This window comes from Oratosquilla oratoria, chromosome 20, assembly GCF_046742065.1.
Source record: "Oratosquilla oratoria isolate Oo_2021 chromosome 20, ASM4674206v1, whole genome shotgun sequence".
Lineage (NCBI taxonomy): Eukaryota > Metazoa > Arthropoda > Malacostraca > Stomatopoda > Squillidae > Oratosquilla > Oratosquilla oratoria.
This window is the reverse complement of record NC_134796.1, coordinates 28,638,588-28,658,587: the sequence shown is the minus strand read 5'-3', so window position 1 is coordinate 28,658,587 and position 20,000 is coordinate 28,638,588. Positions and strand designations below refer to the sequence as shown.

The 20,000-nt window shown below is 38.4% G+C and overlaps 2 protein-coding genes across 2 annotated transcripts in view; both read left to right on the top strand.

The window, feature by feature from the left end:
- Window positions 1-451, top strand: part of LOC143036155 (uncharacterized) — a 588-nt gene extending 137 nt beyond the window's left edge. Inside the window, exon 1 of the mRNA XM_076203403.1 lies at window positions 1-451. This exon is cut by the window's left edge and continues 137 nt beyond it. Within this exon, the coding sequence (XP_076059518.1) occupies window positions 1-451 (451 nt within the window).
- A 1,132-nt stretch (window positions 452-1,583) lies between these two features.
- Window positions 1,584-20,000, top strand: part of LOC143036154 (uncharacterized) — a 57,507-nt gene continuing 39,090 nt past the window's right edge. Inside the window, exons 1-2 of the mRNA XM_076203402.1 lie at window positions 1,584-2,000; window positions 2,249-2,809. Of these exons, the coding sequence (XP_076059517.1) occupies window positions 1,584-2,000; window positions 2,249-2,809 (978 nt within the window). The remainder of the gene's footprint in view (window positions 2,001-2,248; window positions 2,810-20,000) is intronic.

The following is a 20,000-nucleotide window of genomic DNA, read 5'->3' as shown; positions in this document are numbered from 1 at the left end:
AAATCAAGCACAACTAAGAGTTGCAATGTATTCAGGTTTGATGGATCACCTTGCAAGAAATAATGAAAATGAAGATCCTGGAGTACCTGTCATTTTGCCATCATCCTTCACAGGGAGCCAACGAAATATGCAACAATGCTATCAAGATGGAATGGCAATAGTTTGCAAGTATGGAAGGCCTGATTTATTTATAACATATACTTGCAATCCAAAATGTCGAGAAGTAACTGAAAACTTACAGCCTCATGAAACTGCACAGAACAGACCTGATTTGTTGGCACGAGTTTTCAAACAACATCTCAATGAATTAATGATTGACATAAAGGACAGACATGTACTTGGGATACCTATTGCTGCGATACATGTTATTGAATTTCAGAAAAGAGGTCTCCCGCATTGTCACATGCTAATCATGCTGCGTGAAGAAGATAAAATTAGAACTAAAGAATAAATTGATAATATTGTTTCAGCTGAATTACCATCAGAACATGATCCAGAATTGAGAGAATTAGTGAAAAAACTCATGATTCATGGACCCTGCGGTACATTTAATCCCAATTCAATCTGTATGGTAGAGGGAGTGTCAAAAGAAATTTCCTATGCCGTATCAGGAGACTATAACAAATGTTTCTGGATATCCTCTTTACAGACGCAGAAATAATGGAGATTCTGTTAGAGTGGGCGTCCATGAGGTTGACTGCAGGTTTGTAGTACCATATAATAAATATTTACTCAGAAAATATGGTGCTCACATTAATGTAGAAGTGTGTATATCGGTAAAAAGTGTGAAATATCTTTTCAAATATGTCTATAAAAGACATGATAGCGCAATGATGGAAATTTATATGAACAACAATCAAACTAATGAAAAAGAATATAATGAAATTAAACAATATATTTCGTGTAGATACGTATCTCCGCCTGAAGCATTTTGGCGTTTGTCAGAATATAAAATGTATGGACAGTCGCACACAGTTTACCGACTGGCACTCCATTTGCCTGACCAGCAACAAGTTTATTATAAGCCGGGCGAACAAAGACAGGCTGCTGCCCGTGCAGAAGGACGAGACACGCAATTAACTGCATGGTTCAAACTTAACCAAAGTGACGTGGATGCAAGAGCCCACCTTTATACTGATATCCCTGAATATTATGTATTTAATAACCAAAGCAACACTTGGACCAGAAGACAACGTCACCGCCAGATTGTAACGAGAATGTACTCTGCCAGTCCTAGAAATGCTGAGAAATTCCATTTAAGGATGCTTCTTCTTCATGTACCAGGTGCAACTTCTTTTGATGACTTGAAAACTGTAGGAGGTGAACAGTTGCCGACCTTTAAGGATGCCTGTATTCGATTGCAACTGCTTGAAGATGACAACAAACTAGAAATGGCTTTGAGTGAGGCAGCTATATATCAAATGCCACGACAGCTTCTTAACATGTTTGCAATGATTTGTTAATTCAATACACCACAAAATGCCTTACAATTATGGAATGATAACAAACACCTTATGATAGAGGACCTTTTATGCCAATATGATAATAATGTTGCAGAAAATATCGCTCTGCATCACATAAACATGATTTTGAATGAAAACGGCATGAATTGTGCAATGCTTGGTCTGCCAGAACCAATCAGTGAGCCTTCTGCCATTCAACATATGGAAGAAATTCAAGAAGTCAATCCTGAAGTACTAAATATTGAGCAAAGATATGTATTTAATATTGTCATTAACGCTGTAAGTGAAATAGATAGAGGATTAGAAACCAACCACCGACTGTTTTACTTGGATGCACCTGGTGGCTCTGGCAAAACTTTTCTATTCAATATGATTCATGATTACCTGGTGGCTCAAAATGTGGCTGTTAGTACTTCTGCTTGGACAGGTATTGCAGCAACACTATTGAAAAATGGAAAAACTCTTCACAGTATCTTCAAACTTCCTGTTCCTTTGACTGAGACAATTACCTGCAATATTGCGCCTAATTCTGACCAGGCAGGTGAAAGTCTTCATTATTGATGAGGCGTCGATGATCCCTCGATATGCATTGAATGCTATTGATAATTGTTTACAAGATATTATGAATAATAATAGCATATTTGGTGGTAAAGTCATCATATTAGGAGGAGATTTCAGGCAAGTTCTGCCTGTGGTTCCTAGAGCTCCACCTGCTGCAGTATTGGATGTATGCCTAAAGAAGTCTCCAATGTGGCACAATTTTCATGAACTTTAAACTCTCTCAGAATATGAGGACTAATGAAAACGAACAAGTTTTCTCACAATGGCTCTTACAAATTGGAAATGGTCGAGTGCAGAGTTCACTTGATAACGTTTCTGATGATACGATCAATATCCCAGAACAATGTGTATGCATTGACTCTTTAGTATCAGACATATTTGATAATTGCACCCAAGACGAAATGAAAAGTAGAGTTATTTTGTCACCAAAAAATGTAGATTGCTTGAAAGTTAATGAAGATATTCTACGAAGACTACCAACTGAGAGCAAAACATATCTAAGTATAGATTCAGTATCATCAGACAATGAAATGGAAGCCAATAATTATCCAATCGAATTCATAAATTCACTTACGCCTTCGGGAATGCCTCCTCATCGTCTCAATCTTAAAGTTGGATCTATTATTATGCTGCTTCGAAACCTGTCAATAACGCAAGGACTATGTAATGGAACGCGTTTAGAAGTATTGAAGCTTCATAACCACAGTATTCTAGCTTCAATCATGATTGGATCTCATGCTCAGGAGCGAGTTTTAATTCCAAGAATTAAACTTAATCCCAGTGACGTAAATATTCCATTTGTTCTGCACAGGACTCAATTTCCCGTCCGCCTATCATATTCAATGACCATTAATAAAGCTCAAGGACAGACTTTCGATAAGGTTGGGATCTACTTACCACAACCTTGCTTTACTCATGGACAACTTTATGTAGCCTTCTCAAGAGCAAGGTCTATGAACAGTGTAAGAGTGAAAAATTGTCCTCAGAATGATTCTACTCATGGCCAGAGAAGAGGAACTACCTTCACAAGAAATATTGTATATAAAGAAGTTTTGTAAATTGTTTCATGTATTGCTCATTTTTTAAAATAAATATACAATTCAAATCTTATCACATTTTATTCAAACATGTATAGGTTAGGAACAAGATAATTAGTATTGAAAATATCATTTCGTGTAATTTACACGGGTGCCGAAGTTCTCGAACGTGCCGAAGTTCTCGAAGGTGTCGAGGTTCTCGAAGTTCTCGAAAGTGCCGAAATTGTCGAAGGTGCCGAAGTTCTCGAAGGTGCCGAAATTCTCGAAGGTGCCAAAGTTCTCGAAGGGGCCGAAGTTCGCGAAGGCGCCAAAGTTCTCGAAACCACCTCCAGGACATGGTCCATATTGTTTTCGATTGCAAGGACAAATATATCATTATGCAACAAATTTACATCCAAATGAAAATGAAAGAAAATATGGACAGCTCTATATAATTGAAACAAATGAAGCATTAAATCTGAGGTCAAATGCTAATCAAAATTCTAATTGCTTATATTCAGTTTTCAAAAAAATATCTCAAGCAATGGTCGATAATCTTTATGTAGGGGCATATAAAAACATGAGAACTGTCGAACTTGAAGAGCAACAGAGAGCTACATTACAAAATATCCCTCCCAGAAAAATAACCATGCAATTTATTGCCGGCCCTGATGCGAGGAGATATAATAATCCAACAAATGATGAAATTGCAGCAATATTTGTCGGTGATGATGGAGCACCTCCTGTCCAGCGTGACATTATAGTGCACCCTGAAGGACAACAGAGGGAGAGGATATCCTACCTCTCTTGCCATCTTGATCCAATGATTTACCCTCTTCTCTTTCGTGTAATTTACACAGGTTCCGCTAGTTATTATTATTATACTGCCACCATTATTATTATTATTATTATTATTATTATTATTATTATTATTATTATTATTATTATTATACTGCCACCATTATTATTATTATTATTATTATTATTATTATTATTATTATTATTATTATTATACTGCCACCATTATTATTATTATTATTATTATCATTATTATTATTATTATTATTATTATTATTATTATTATTATTGTTATTATTATATTATCATTACTACTATTATTATTATTGGAAAATGGAGAAAAGTGGGAGGTGAGTCAGCTGTTGTTTGCGGACGACACTGCGCTTGTGGCAGGATCGGAGGAGGGATTGAGGAAGCTGGTGACAGAATTTGGGAGAGTATGTGATAGAAGAAAACTAAAGATAAATGTGGGTAAAAGTAAGGTGATGAGATGTACAAGGGGTGAAAGTGGCAGTAGACTGGAATTGAGCATTAAGGGAGAGCGACTGGAAGAAGTGGATAGTTTTAGATACTTGGGTGCAAATGTGGCAGGGAAAGGTGGAGTGAAAGTGGAGGTAGAATGTAGATTGAGAGAAGCGAGTAAATGCCTTGGTGGATTAAAGAGTGTAATGAGGAATAGACATTTGGGAATGGATGCTAAGAGGAGAATTTATGAAGGAGTGATTGTGCCAACAGCACTGTATGGGGCAGAAACATGGAACATAAGAGAAGAAGAGAGAAGGAGTTTGAATGTGTTTGAGATGAGGTGTCTGAGAAGTATGATGGGGGTTACTAGGCTAGATATAGTGAGAAATGAGGAGGTGAGGAGGAGAACAGGGGTGGAAAGGGAGTTGGGAGATAGGGTAGATGAAAGAATATTAGGATGGTTTGGACACATGGAAAGAATGAGTGAAGAAAGACTAGTAAAAGAGGTATGGAAGGCAGATGTGGAAGGAGTGAACATTAGGGGACATCCTAGGATGAGGTGGATGGATGGGGTGAAGGGGGCTTTGGGGGAAGAGGGGAATGTCTGTTGAGGAAGGACGGGAGAGGACAGAAGACAGGGGTGAATGGAGAATGGTTGTATATGGATGATGTTGTGATTGCATGAGGTGCAATGGGCAGGTGGATGGGGGGTGAGGTAGTATGTGTGAGCAAAATTTGACGCAGCCCGAAGGGATTTCTCCCCGTCCTCTCATTTTATGCAATGGGGGAACGGAGAGGGGGGGTCGCCGATTTAATGAAGCGGCCTTGCTGTGGATGTGCTGTGTCTTGCGACACTGCTTCTGACCCAGGGCAGTGGACAAGGTGCAGGGATGACCCGTCTTTCAGGAGGTGCTAAGATATGAGGGAGGGTGGAGGGGTGTGGAGTGTATTCAGGGATGGAATGGTTGGGAATGATTTTATAGTATTTTCTTTTTGGCTACCCCCCTTATAAGGGGGGAAAAGCATTGGTATATGTATATATGTATGTATAAAAGTATAAAAGTGTCATAATTTCTCTATGAACAGAGTTTTCCTCTATCACAGCCAAAATGATGTGTGTCTCTGGTTCGTAGGGGCTCCCCATATAGACCCTAAAGTATCAACTGCATGCTACTTTGCCACAATAACATGCAGCATAACTGTCCCTCCGTTATGCTGTCCCCCAACCCCTTGTTACTGTCCTGTACAATTTCTCTGAATATTTATTTCCTTTTTCGCCTACCTACCCTGTAGTGGGGGAAAAGAATACTGCCACCAAGTATTTCCACTTGGATCGTAGGAGACGAGAAAAAAGGGACGGGGATTGGGACCAGGCATCCTTCTCCCTGTAGCCCCACAGGGGACATTCCTAAAAAAAAAGAAAAGGCATAAGAGGGTCTAGGAGTTTTCCGACCAGCACCCTAAGGTTTGGGTGGATGTGGTACAGATGAGAGTAAAAGGGAAGAGATAGGTAGTATGTTTGTGAGACGAAAGATGGATGTGTTGGCTTTGAGTGAAACTAAGTTGAAAGGGAAGGGCGAGTGTAAGTGGGAGGTTATCAGGAGTGAAGAGAGGGCGAGGGAGAGAAGGGGTGGCTGTATTAGTAAGTGAAGAGATAGGTAAACGTGTAGTGGAGTGGAAGGAGGTTTCCTCAAGGATAATGTGGATGAAGGTGAAACTGGGAAAGTAGATGTGGCCTGGCAGTGAGAAGATTGTAGAAGAAAGGGAGTCTTTTTAGATAGATTTAAATGAGTGCATAGAGGGATTAGGGAGAAATGTCAATGTAATAGTACTGGGAGACCTTAATGCTAGGGTAGGAAATGATCCAAATGATGGAGTGGTTGGGAAATGTGGAGTTACAGGAAAGAATCGTAGTGGAGAGTTAATGGTGGAGATGTGTCTAGAAAGAGAGTTGATGATAGCAAATACAATGTTTCGGAAGAAAGTCAAGCATAAGTACACATGGGAGAGGGTGGTGGTTGGAAGGTGGTAGATAGAGCGTTAATGGATTATGTAGTGGTAAATAGGATTATGATAGGAAGAGTTAAGGATGTACATGTGCTAAGGGGAGAGGGTGGGGGAATATCAGATCATTTTTTGGTGGAAGGTAAGTTGAGAGTGGAGGATAGATGGAGAAAGAGGAAAAGAACAAAAGGTAGGGAGGTGCTTAGAGTGAACTCTTTAAATGAAAAGGAAAAGGAGAAGGAGTACAAGAAGAAGCTGAAAGAGGAGTGGGAGGGAGTGAAGGATAGAGTAGAGCTAGGAGTGGAGGAGGAATGGGGATGGTTCAAGGAGGGAGTCACAAAGTGTGCAAAGATGATATGTGGAACAAGAAGGACAGGAGGAAATAGAAGGAAGGGTAGTGAATGGTGGGATGAGGAAACAAAGAAGGTTGTAGAAGAGAAGAAGCGAGCTTTCACAGATTGGTTACAAAATAGGACGAGGGAGTCAAATGAGAGGTACAAAGAAAAGAAAAGAGAAGTAAAGCAAAAGGTAAAGGGGCAGAGAAGAGCTGATGTGAAATGGGGTAAGAGTATGACAGAAATTTTGAAAGTAATAATAAGATGTTTTGGAAAGAAATTAAGAGAGGAAGAGGAGGCGTATCAAGTAGAGAAGAAAAGGTAAAAGGTGCAGATGGAGAGATGATAATGGAAGAGAAGGCAGTAAGGGGAAGATGGGCAGAATATTTTAGGGAGTTGCTAAATGTGAAGGAAGATAGGGAGGGAAAGATAGCTGCAGTGGGAAATACTAAGAAAATGACAGTGATGAGTGAGGAAAATGGAGGAGAAATAAGGAAGGATGAAGTGAAGGCAGTTGCTAAGATGATGAAAGCAGGTAAGGCATCTGGTCTGGATGGGTGCCATACAGAATGTCTTAAAAAAAGGAGGTATAGTAATGTTGGACTGGCTGGTGAGGTTATTTAATGTTTGCTGGAGAGAGGGTAGAGTGCCGGAGGACTGGAGAAGTGCCTGTATAGTTCCACTTTACAAGGGAAAAGGGGACAAGTGTGAATGTAGTAGTTTCAGAGGGATTAGCTTGTTAAATGTAGTTGGGAAGGCTTATGGGAGGATCTTGATTGAGAGGATTAGGAGAGGAACAGAGGGAGTAATTGGTGATGAACAGTGTGGATTTAGGACGGATAGAGGTTGTGTAGATCAGATATTTGTGGTAAGACAGATATGTGAGAAAGCTATAGGAAAGGGGAAGGATGTTTTCTGGGCTTTTATGGATCTGGAAAAGGCTTACGACAGGATAGATAGGAAGGCACTGTGTGAGGTTTTGCGGATATACGGGATAGGAGGAAAGCTTCTAGGAGCTGTCAAGAGTTTTTATGAGAGTAGTAGAGCTTGTGTCAGGATTAGAAATGGAGAGAGTGAGTGGTTCGAGGTAAAGGTGGGACTTCGTCAGGGATGGGTTATGTCGCCCAGGCTGTTCAACTTGTACATGGATGGGGTAGTGCGAGAGGTAAATGCAAGGGTGGTGGGTCAGGGGTTGGAGATGGTTAAAGAAAATGAAGAAAAGTGGGAGGTGAGCCAGCTGTTGTTTGCAGGATCGGAGGAGGGATTGAGGAAGCTGGTGACAGAATTTGGGAGAGTGTGTGATAGAAGAAAGCTGAAGATAAATGTGGTTAAAGTAAGGTGATGAGATGTTCAAGGGGTGAAAGTGGCAGCAGACTGGAAGTGAGCATTAAGGGAGAGCGACTGGAGGAAGTGGATAGTTTTAGATACTTAGGTGCAAATGTGGCAGGAAAGGGAGGAGTGAAGGTGGAGGTAGAATGTAGATTGAGAGAAGCAAGTAAATGCCTTGGTGGATCAAAAAGTGTAATGAGAAATAGACATTTTGGAATGGATGCTAAGAGGAGAATTTATGAAGGAGTGATTGTACCAACAGCACTGTATGGGGCAGAAACATGGAACATAAGAGGAAGAGTGAAGGAGTTTGAATGTGTTTGAGATGAGGTGTCTGAGAAGTATGATGGGGGTTACTAGGCTTGATAGAGTGAGAAATGAGGAGGTGAGGAGGAGAACAGGGGTGGAAAGGAAGTTGGGAGATAGGGTTGATGAAAGAGTATTAGGATGGTTTGGACACATGGAAAGTATGAGAGAAGAAAGACTAATAAAAGAGGTATGGAAGGCAGATGTGGAGGGAGTGAACATGAGGGGACGTCCTAGGATGAGATGGATGGATGGGGTGAAGGGGGTTTTAAGGAAGAGGGGAATGTCTGTTGAGGAAGGACGGGAGAGGACAGAAGACAGGGGTGAATGGAGAATGGTTGTATATGGATGATGTTGTGATGCATGAGGTGGAATGGACGGGGGGATGGGGGGTGAGGTAGTATGTGTGAGCAAAATTTGACGCAGCCCGAAGGGATTTCTCTCCGTCTTCTCCTTTTCTGCATGGGGGGATGGAGAGGGGGGTCGCCGATTTAATGAAGCGGCCTTGCTCTGGATGTGCTGTGTCTTGCGACACTGGTTCTGACCCAGGGCAGTGGACAAGGTGGAGGGGCGTGGAGTGTATTCAGGGATGAAATGGGTGGGAATGATTTTATGCCTTTTCCTTTTTGGCTACCTCCCTTGTAAGGGGAAAAGCCATAGTATATGTATGTATTATTATTATTGTTGTTATTATTATTGTTATTATTATTATTATTATTATTATTATTATCATTATTATTATTATTATTATTATTATTATTATTTTTTTTTTTTATTATTATTATTATTGTTATTATTATTGTTATTATCATTGTTATTATTATTATTATTATTATTATTATTATTATTATTATTATTATTATTATTATTATTATTATTATTATTATTATTATTATTATCATTACACTGGGGAACACTCATTTTGTTGCATTTAAAAAAAGACTTTTCTGTAGTCAACTTGAGTGTGCTGATTTCAAATCTGAAGTCGGGTTTTGTCTGCAAGCTACAGATTTTATGCAATTTGACATTTTTATTTATTTTTTAAATTTTCGTTATTATAGGAAATTGCAATATCAGCCACAATTCTTTTGTTCACTTGAATCTTAAAACAGTATGAAAGCCATTTCTGTACATTTATTAAGGCAAAAGAAACAGAACATCTATCCCAAAGTTAGATTAGCATCCTTCAGAACATCACCACAGCTGATGGAATCTTATCAATTTCTTTGTGTATTTTTTTCAGGCAGGAATTTGCGTTTGTAACTTTTGCGTTTGTACATTTCATCTGGGCAATTTCGTTTAATGCTCCAGCAGTAGTCAGCCATCATACTTTTGTCCCAGCGCCCTTGGTAGCGTTCTTCCATGATCTTTAGGTCTTGGTGGAATCGTTCTCCTTGTTCGTCACTCACAGTCCCCAGGTTGTCAGGGAACTGATCAAGGTGGCTGTTCAAAAAATGAAGCTTGATGCTCATGTTGCACCCGAGATCACGAAAAGCGAGGGGCATTCTGTTCACAAGTTCACTGTAGTTCTCCGCCTTATTGTTTCCAAGGAAGTTCTGAACGACTGCCACAAAGAATAACCATGCTGCCCTTTCTAAAGCGGTCATCTTAGCAACAAACTGATCATCACGAATTAGGGTTCGAATCTGTGGGCCATCAAACACGCCTGCTTTGATCTTCTCAAATGATAACCCTGGTAAAGCTGTGATGATGTGTTGGAAACATTCACCTTCGGTTTCCAGTGCCTTGACAAATTGTTTCATCAAACCTAATTTGATGTGAAGAGGAGGAAAGATGATCTTATCTCTGTTTACAATTGGGTCTTGTATGATATTTGGCATGCCTGCTTCAAGGGTGTCACGAATAGGCCAGTCCTTCTGGACCCAATGTCTGTCTCGTGCTCGGCTGTCCCACATACAGAGGAAACATGGAAACTTGGTGAAACCTTTCTGTTGTCCAAGAAGAAAGTTGACCATCTTTAAGTCTACACAAATTATCCAATTGTGCTCATGATACTTTAATAAGTCCATGACCATTCTCATATCATCATAGTCTTCCCGCAAATGCACTGAGTGACCGACAGGTACTGCTCCATAAACATTGCCATTATGTAAAAGAACACACTTTAGACTGCGTTTTGAACTGTCTAAAAAGAGTCTCCATTCAGCAGGACTATAGTAAGGTACACCCAGTTCTTTGAGAAGCCCTGGGATGTCATGGCAGTAAACAAACTGTCTGTCTTTTGAAAAGAAGGTCACAAAAAGCTGGTCACGCTTTCTGAAATATGATACTTTAACAGAGTGATCAACAAGATTTCTGCCTTGTAATCTTGATGCCAAAAGCTCTGCTGCTTTCTTTGAAAGACCTAAATCCCGCACTAAATCATTCAGTTCAGCCTGGGGAAGAGGCTTAGGGACGGGGAAAGGTTCAGTGTCTGAAGAACAGTCCTCCGATTGTGAACACTTTTCTGACAATTCACTGTCACAACTGTCTTGCTGGCTTGTATCATGTCCAATGTCTTTATCGTCCAATGAAGGCAAGCCTTTGAAAACTGGAACAGGTACTTCTTCAGAGTGCGGAACAGGCCGAATAGCTGAGGGAATGTTCGGATACGTAATTCTTATGTCGGTTTTTCTTCCCAACACCCGTTGTGTTTAACATGCAGAAATAACAGTCAGTTACATGGTTGGTGGGTTCGCGCCAAATCATTGGAACTCCAAAAGGCAGACCTTTGCGTTTTCCTTTGGTCCAGTCTCGAAGCATTTCCTCACAATTGTGGCACACAACATGAGGAGCCCATTGCTTGTCTTGATCACCAAGATGAACTTCAAAATATGCCTTGTAGGCACGCTTGACGAACGAGGATATGTTACGTCTCTGACGATTGAGTGTGTAGCATCCACATATGTAGCAGAAGGCATCAGGCTTGTTTCTGCAATGATGTCTCATTCTGGAAGCCATGTTTGAACTGAAACAAAAGAAGAATGATCAAAATATTAGAAGCTATCTATATATATGGACGTTAAAATGCTTATACATGGTTTACGCAAGTTCACATATGTACAATTTCATTAACCTCAAATTGCATACAAACTAGAGCTTGTAGAGAAAAACTAATTTCAGATTTGAAATCAGCGGCTAAAACTCTTTCAAAATCCGTTAAAATATCCAATGCAACTCAAAGTTACTGAAAAAGTGTTCCCCTGTGTTATTATTATTATTATTATCATCATCATAGTAGAACTAGAACTAGGAGTGGAGGAGGAATGGGGATGGTTCAAGGAGGGAGTCATAAGGTGTGCAAAGATGGTGTGTGGAACAAGGAGGGCGGGAGGAAATAGAAGAAAGGATAGTGAGTGGTGGGATGAGAAAGCATAGAAATGTGTAGAAGAGAAGAAGCAGGCTCTCAAAGATTGGTTACAAAATAGGACGACGGAATCGTATGAGAGGTACAAAGTAAAGAGAAGAGAAGTAAAGCATAAGATAAAGGAGGCAGATGTGAAATGGGGTAAGAGTATGACAGAAAATTTTGAAAGTAAAAAAAAGATGTTTTGGAAAGAAATTAAAGGAGGAAGAGGAGGCGAATCGAGTAGAGAAGAAAAGGTAAAAGATGCAGATGGAGAGATGATAATGGAAGAGAAGGCAGTGAGAGGAAGGTGGGCAGAGTATTTTAGAGAGTTGCTAAATGTGAAGGAGAATAAGGAGGGAAAGGTAGTTGTAGTGGGAAGCGCAAAGAAAATGATAGTGATGAGTGAGGAAAATGGAGGAGAAATAAGGAAAGATGATGTGAATATCGCTGATAAATCCAAAGAGAATCCCAAAGAGTTCTATAGTTACATTAGAGGTAAAAAGATTGTTAGAAATCACATTAGTCCACTATTATCTGCTGACGGTCAACTTGAATATTCAAATGAAGGAATGTGTGATATTTTAAGCAATTATTTTAGCTCACCATTCGTAAACGAAACACCTCAAAATGAACTCCAAACTGAAACCTGTGAAAAGTCTAGGGTAAACTTACTACGGTAAATATAACAAAAGAAAAAATTAAAAGGTGCATAGAGAAACTCAAAGTTAATAAAACACCAGGGCCTGACGGTTGGCATCCAAGAATCTTAAAGGAAATGAAAAATGATATTGTTGTTCCATTAGAAATTATTTTCAAGAAATCCATCATATCCGGAGATGTCCCAAGAGAATGGAAGCTAGCTAACGTTACTCCCATATTCAAAAAAGGTGACAAAAAGAAACCAAATAACTATATGCCGATAAGTTTGGCTTCAATCGTAGGAAAAACGATGGAAACTATCATCAGAGATGGTATCGAATATCATTTAGAAAGTAACTGTTTGATAAATGATAGCCAGCATGGTTTCAGACGGAAACGTTCTTGCGTGACTAACTTACTCGAATTCTACAACACAGTTATCTCGAATTATGACAAAAGAAACAATATAGATTTAATATATCTAGACTTTGCAAAAGCTTTTGATACCGTCCCACACGAAAGACTACTTACTAAATTAGCTTCACACGGAATAAGTGGTAGCCTATTAAGTTGGACTAGTAATTGGTTGAATGATCGAAATCAGAGACTTTTTTTAAATGGAAAAACTTCTAGATGGAAAAATGTTACAAGTGGAGTTCCTCAGGGTTCCGTTCTTGGTCCACTTCTATTCATAGTATATATAAATGATATAGACCATGGACTAAAATCTACTGTTTCCAAATTTGCTGATGATATAAAACTGTGCGGAATGGCAAATAATCACTTAAACCAATTAGACATTCAAGAAGATTTAGATTACAGCAATGGTCTGAAAAGTGGCTAATGAAATTTAACACAAGTAGATGCAAGGTAATGCACATAGGTAAAAATAACGGTAAGTACGATTACAAGTTATTTGGAAATTCGTTAATAAAAGTGGATAATGATAAAGATCTCGGCGTAATTATAAGTAACGATCTCAAATCATCCAAGCAGTGTATTTCAGCCTCTGAGAAAGCAAATAAGATTCTAGGACTGATTTCGCGATCTTTTAATTTCAAAAGTCCATTACTCATTAACAAGCTATATAAATCGTTAGTTCGTCCACATTTGGAATATGCTGTTTCCGTATGGTCATCGAATCTCATTAAAGACAATGACAGATTGGAAAAAAGTACATCGGCGAGCCACAGAACTGATTCCAAATATAAAAAATAAATCATACGTAAATCGACTAAAACATATGAATCTGTTTTCCTTAGAAAAAAAAGCGTAGACTCAGAGGTGAATTGATACAGGTCTTTAAAATTCTAAAGGGAATTGACAACATCAAAAGTGACAAAATTTTCACACTGAATGAGAATCAGACAAGAAACAATGGTCTCAAATTGTCCGGAAACATATTTAATTTGGAAGTGGGTAGAAACAACTTCGCCAGCCGTGTAGTTAATGAAGGGAATAAACTTCCTGCAGAGGCAGTGCAATGTAGTTCAGTTCGAAGCTTTTAAGAATCATTTAGATAAACACCTAAGCAAGATGCTGTGATGACTATAATTTATTTTATATTATTTGTTTATTTCTTTTGCTATCATTTGTCTGTTTGTTTATTATTATTTGCTTGATTCTCATTTATTATTAGTTATATGTCAATATATTATTATTTACTAATTACCCTTTTGTTTATTATTTAACTATACATATGCATTTATTTGTGTATTATATTTTATTATTTACATTATTATAGATTTTTTAAATTTATTTATCAATCATTATTATGATTTTTTCACATCCGACCTAGATATGGATCAAAAGATCTCTTGTCGGCATGCTCTGCCTTTGTAATCCTTTGTCTTTGTGAAAGCGGTTGTTAAGATGTTGAGAGCAGGTAAGGCACCTGGGTTGGATGGATGCCATACAGAATGTCCGAAAAAAAAAGGAGATACAGTTATGGTGGACTGCCTGGTGAAGCTATTCAATGTTTGTCTAAGAGAGGGTAGTATGCCGGAGGACTGGAGGAGTGCCTTATAGTTTCAGTTTACAAGGGAAAGGGGGACAAGTGTGAGTATAGTAGTTTCAGAGAGATCAGCCCTTTAAGTGTAGTTGGGAAGGCTTATGGGAGGGTCTTCATTGAGAGGATTAGGAGAGGAACAGAGGGAGAAATTGGTTAGGAACAGTGTGGTTTTAGGACAGGTAGAGGTTGTGTAGATCAGATTTTTGTGGTAAGACAGATATGTGAGAAAGCTATAGGAAAAGGTAAGGATGTTTTTTTGGGCTTTTATGGATCTGGAAAAGGCTTACGACAGGTTAGACAGGAAGGCACTGTGGGAGGTATTGCAGATATATGGGATAGGAGGAAAGCTGTTAAGAGCAGTCAAGAGTTTTTACGAGAGTAGTAGAGCTTGTGTAAGGATTAGAAATGGAGAGAGTGAATGGTTTGAAGTAAAGGTGAGACTTATTCAGGGATGTGTTATGTCGCCTTGGCTGTTCAATTTATACATGAATGGGATGGTGCGAGAGGTGAATGCAAAGGTAGTGGGTCAGGGGTTGGAGATGTTTAAAGAAAATGGAGAAAAGTGGGAGATAAGCCAGCTGTTGTTTGCTGACGACACTGCGCTTGTGGCAGGATCACAGGAGGGATTAAGGAAGTTAGTGACAGAGTTTGGGAAAGTGTGTGAAAGAAGGAAGCTAAAGATGAATGTGGGCAAATGTAAGGTAATGAGATGTACAAGGGGAGAGAGTGGCAGCAAACTAGAAGTCAGTATTAAGGGAGAGAGACTGGAGGAAGTGGATAGTTTTAGATACTTGGGTGCGAAAGTGGCAGGAAAGGGAGGAGTGGGGTTTGAGGTAGAATGTAGATTGAGAGAAGCGAGTAAATGCCTTGGTGGATCAAAAAGTGTAATGAGAAATAGACATTTTGGAATGAGATTGTATGAATGAGTGATTGTGCCTACAGCACTGTACGGGGTAGAAAAATGGAACATAAGAGAGGAAGAGAGGAGTTTGAAGATGAAATGCCTGAGAAGTATGATAGGGGTTACTAGGCTAGATAGAGTGAGAAATGAGGAGGTGAGGAGAACAGGGGTGGAAAGGGAGTTGGGAGAAAGGGTTGATGAAAAAGTATTAGGGTGGTTTGGACACATGGAAAGAATGAGTGAAGAAAGATTAGTAAAAGAGGTGTGAAAGGCAGAGGTGGAAGAAGTGAACATGAGGGAGCGTCCTAGGATGAGATGGATGGATGGGGTAACAGGGGCATTACAAAAGAGAGGAATGTCTGTTGAGGAAGGACGGGAGAAGACAGAAAATAGGGGTGAATGGAGAAGGGTTGTGTATGGATGATGCTGTGATGCATGAGGGGTAGTGGGTGGGGGATGGGGGTGAGGGAGTATGTATGAGAAATAAATTGACGCAGCCCGAAGGGATTTCTCCCCGTCCTCTCCTTTTCTGCATGAAGGGACGGAGAGGGGGGGTCGCCAAATTAATGAAGCGGTCTTGCTGTAGACGTGCTGTGTCTTGTGACACTGCTTCTGACCCAGGGTCATCCCTGCATCTTGTCCACTACAAGATGCAGGGATGACCCGTCATCCAGGAGGTGCCAAGAAAAGAGAGAGGGAAGAGGGTAGAGGGGAGTGGAGTTTTTAGGGGTTGAAGGGGGTGGCAGTAGTTTTCTATTCCTTTTTCTTTTGGCTACCTCCCTTGTAAGGGGGGAAAAAGCCTTTGGTATATGTATGTATGTATGTATTATTATTATTATTATTGTTATTATCATTATTATTATTATTATTATCATTATTATTATTATTATTATTATTATTATTATTATTATTATTATTATTATTATCATTATTATTATTATTATCATTATTATTATTATTATCATTATTATTATTATTATTATTATTATTATTATTATAATTACTATTATTATTGTTTTTGTTATTATTATTATCATTATTACTATTAATCTTTCATTCTGCCTCCCTCAACCATTAGAATATATATTCAATCATTTCAGCGAAATCCCACACAAAGATTATCCTGAGCGATCTTCTCCTATCTTTTTCATAAGATTGAGACTCATGAAGCAGGGCCGATGCACTTTTCTGATTATATCAGTTTAAACACGAAAACCTTCAATGACATTAAGAAAAAAAAACGGGGCAATGTGGAACGAAATACAAAACGATTAAAATATGTGTTTTCATGTAACTAATCATTACCCTGTTTATTCACTTATGCCTCTGCCTCCTTATGCTTTAGTGCGAGCATGCATTGTGAACATCATCTTCACAAAAAAAACAAAACAAAAAAAAAACACTTTTAACTTTGTTATCCCTTCGTTCTGCTGCCCCACTTAATCAATTCTCTCACCAAGGATAGAAGCGTTAGTAACTGACGATATTTCTGACGACGCCAGGCGATCGTATTCAGAAATGATTCGACCCTCCGGCCGAGGAGGCTTGACTAGGCCCGTGCCTCTGTTCCGAAGGGACGTCACCAAAGCCCCTAATACATGTGTAGACTGCATCAAACTTAAGCGGGCAAATTGAGAGGGCTCCATCTTTGAACTATCACAAGGCAAAAGCTCCTTTACTTGCTGATTACTTATTTATTTGTTTATGTGTTTATCTATCTATTTGGTTATTTTGTTAATCATCTATTTATTTATTTGTTTATTTGTCTTTATGTATCTCTTTTTATTTGGTTGATCATTTATATGTTCATTTCTTCATCAATTTATTTATTTTTACTTTATCTTTTATTTACTTGTTATTATCAACCTCCCGGCCATGCCATCGTTTCGTAGTAACCAAACTTTAAATGGATTAGGTCGGATGCAAAAAAAAATGATATGTTTATGTTTACCTTTTCTTTCGTACTTGTTATTTTGATCATCTTAACCAAGAAACCAAACCACACGAACTGAATCGCCGCCGCCGCCGTCGTCATCAGACGATCACTGGAGGACTTCGAGTTTTCTTCAGGGTCGGGTCACTCGCCTTGGAGCACGAGTGGTTCCCCACGTTGAAGGACCTACTCGAGGGCCATGCCTGTTAACACGAGTTCGGTACGAGGGTCCTCCTCCACGCCCTCTGGACAAGTCGCTGGACGAGCTAATGGTGCCCCCGAGAGATAGAGAGAGAGAAAAAGAGAGACAGAAAATGGATTAGGTCGTTGGAGTCTTAGAGTATGGATTCCGCGGACGTGAGCATCCAGCCTCCATAGCATGCTTATTTGTTGTTATTATTATTATTATAACTTATAATCAATATCCATGTTTATGTACACACACACGCACACACACACACACACACACACACACACACACACACACACACACACACACACACACACACACACACACACATATATATATATACATATATATATATATATATATATGTATGTATTTATATATATAAATATATATATATATATATACACATACATATATATATATTTATATATAAATATATATATATATATATATATATTACAAAGGATTACAAAGGCAAAGCATGCCGACAGGAGACCTTTTGATCCATATCTAGGTCGGATGCAAAGAAAAAAAAAATATCATATTAATAATAAATTAAAACTATAACAATGTAAATAACAATTAAAATACATAAATAAATGCATTGGTATAGTTGAATAACAAACAAACAGGTAAATAGTAAATGATAATAAATTGACATATAACTAATAATAAATGAATATCAGACAGACAAATTATAACAAAACAAAAACAAATAATATAACATAAATTATAATAATTACAGCATCTTACTTGGGTATTTATCTAAATGATTCTTAAAGCTTCGAACTGAACTACATTGCACTACCTGTGCAGGAAGTTTATTCCATTCATTAACTACACGGTTGGCAAAGTTGTTTCTACCTACTTCCAAATTGAATCTATTTCCGGACAGTTTGAGACCATTGTTTCTTGTCTGATTCTCATTCAATGTGAAAATTTGGTCACTTTTGATGTTGTCAATTCCCTTTAAAATCTTAAAGACCTGTATCAAGTCACCTCTGAGTCTACGCTTTTTTAGGGAAAACAGATTCATGTGCTTAAGTCGATTTTCGTATGATTTATTTTTGATATTTGGAATCAGTTTTGTGGCTCGCCGTTGTACTTTTTCCAGTCTGTCAATGTCTTTAATGAGATTCGGTGACCATACGGAAACAGCATATTCCAAATGTGGACGAACTAACGATTTATATAGCTTGTTAATGAGTGATGGACTTTTGAAATCAAAAGATCGCGCAATCAATCCCAGAATCTTATTTGCTTTCTCAGAGGCTGAAATACACTGCTTGGATGATTTGAGGTCGTTACTGATAATTACGCCGAGATCTTTTTCACTATCCACTTTTGTTAACGAATTTCCAAATAACTTGTAATCGTACTTGCTGTTATTTTTACCTATGTGCATTACCTTGCACATATATATATATATATAACTGCCAAGGTGGTTATATAATCAGGTGACCATTGTCCATTTGATATGTTAAAGTTAGGCAATTGTTTAATCAAGGAAGATTCAATGATTTTCCTTTTAGAACTACATTTTGATTTGAATATGATTTTTGCCTCGTCCCAATTTATGCGGTGATTATTGTTGGCGACGAATTGGAATACCGCGGAGTTCTGTTGTGCGTATTTTACTGAGTTTTTATGTTCTTTTATTCTTGTTTGCAATTCTCTACCCGTTTGTCCCCAATATACTTCTTCGCATCATGTTGGTCTATGATGCACATTAACTACTTTTCTGAATAAATTAATTATTGGGGTAACTGAAAATAATATTTACGTTATCTTTTGGTAGCATTTGGGAGAAATCATTGATGGATTTGTTATAAGGAAGTTTTAGGCAATTTTTATTCCATTTATGATGCTGAGATGGGTGGGAAGTGGATTTATAGAAACTGATTTTGGCCTTACTTAAGGCTTTGTTTATAAACCAGTCTGGGTACCCTAATCATCTTAACAGATTTCTTGTAGTTGAAATTTCTGAATTCAAATATGATGGGGTGCATAGTCTTAGTGCCCTTAGAAAAAGACCTGAGGCAACACTATATTTGATATTATGGGATGGTTACTATAGAAGTGTACATAACTCCCAGTGTGTGTGGGCTTTCTGTACACTGTGAAAGAAAGATGATCCTGATGTCTCATGACTAAAATATCTGCTCAGGATGTGAAGAAGTATATTGGGGACAAACGGGTAGAGAATTGCAAACAAGAATAAAAGAACATAAAAACTCAGTAAAATACGCACAACAGAACTCCCCGGTATTACAACACGTCGCCAACAATAATCACCGCATAAATTGGGACAATGCAAAATCATATTCAAATCAAAATGTAGTTCTAAAAGGAAAATCATTGAATCTTCCTTGATTAAACAATTGCCTAACTTTAACATATCAAATGGACAATGGTCACCTGATTATATAACCACCTTGGCAGTTAACAAATTACTTCCTTCTATTGTAAAAACGGATGACTTGCCACAAAGCCCGCGCAGCGACATAGACGCCACCTGATATGTCATGTCCATGTTCCCTCAGTCCACCCTTCTCCTCTGTATATAAGTTATGTGTTTTCTCTTGTCTTTGTATTCCGCTGAAGAGGATCACATCATGTGATCGAAATATACGGAAATCGCCATTTCCTTTCTTTTCTTAAATCCAATCAACAGTGGGTTTTTAATATATTTACTAATGT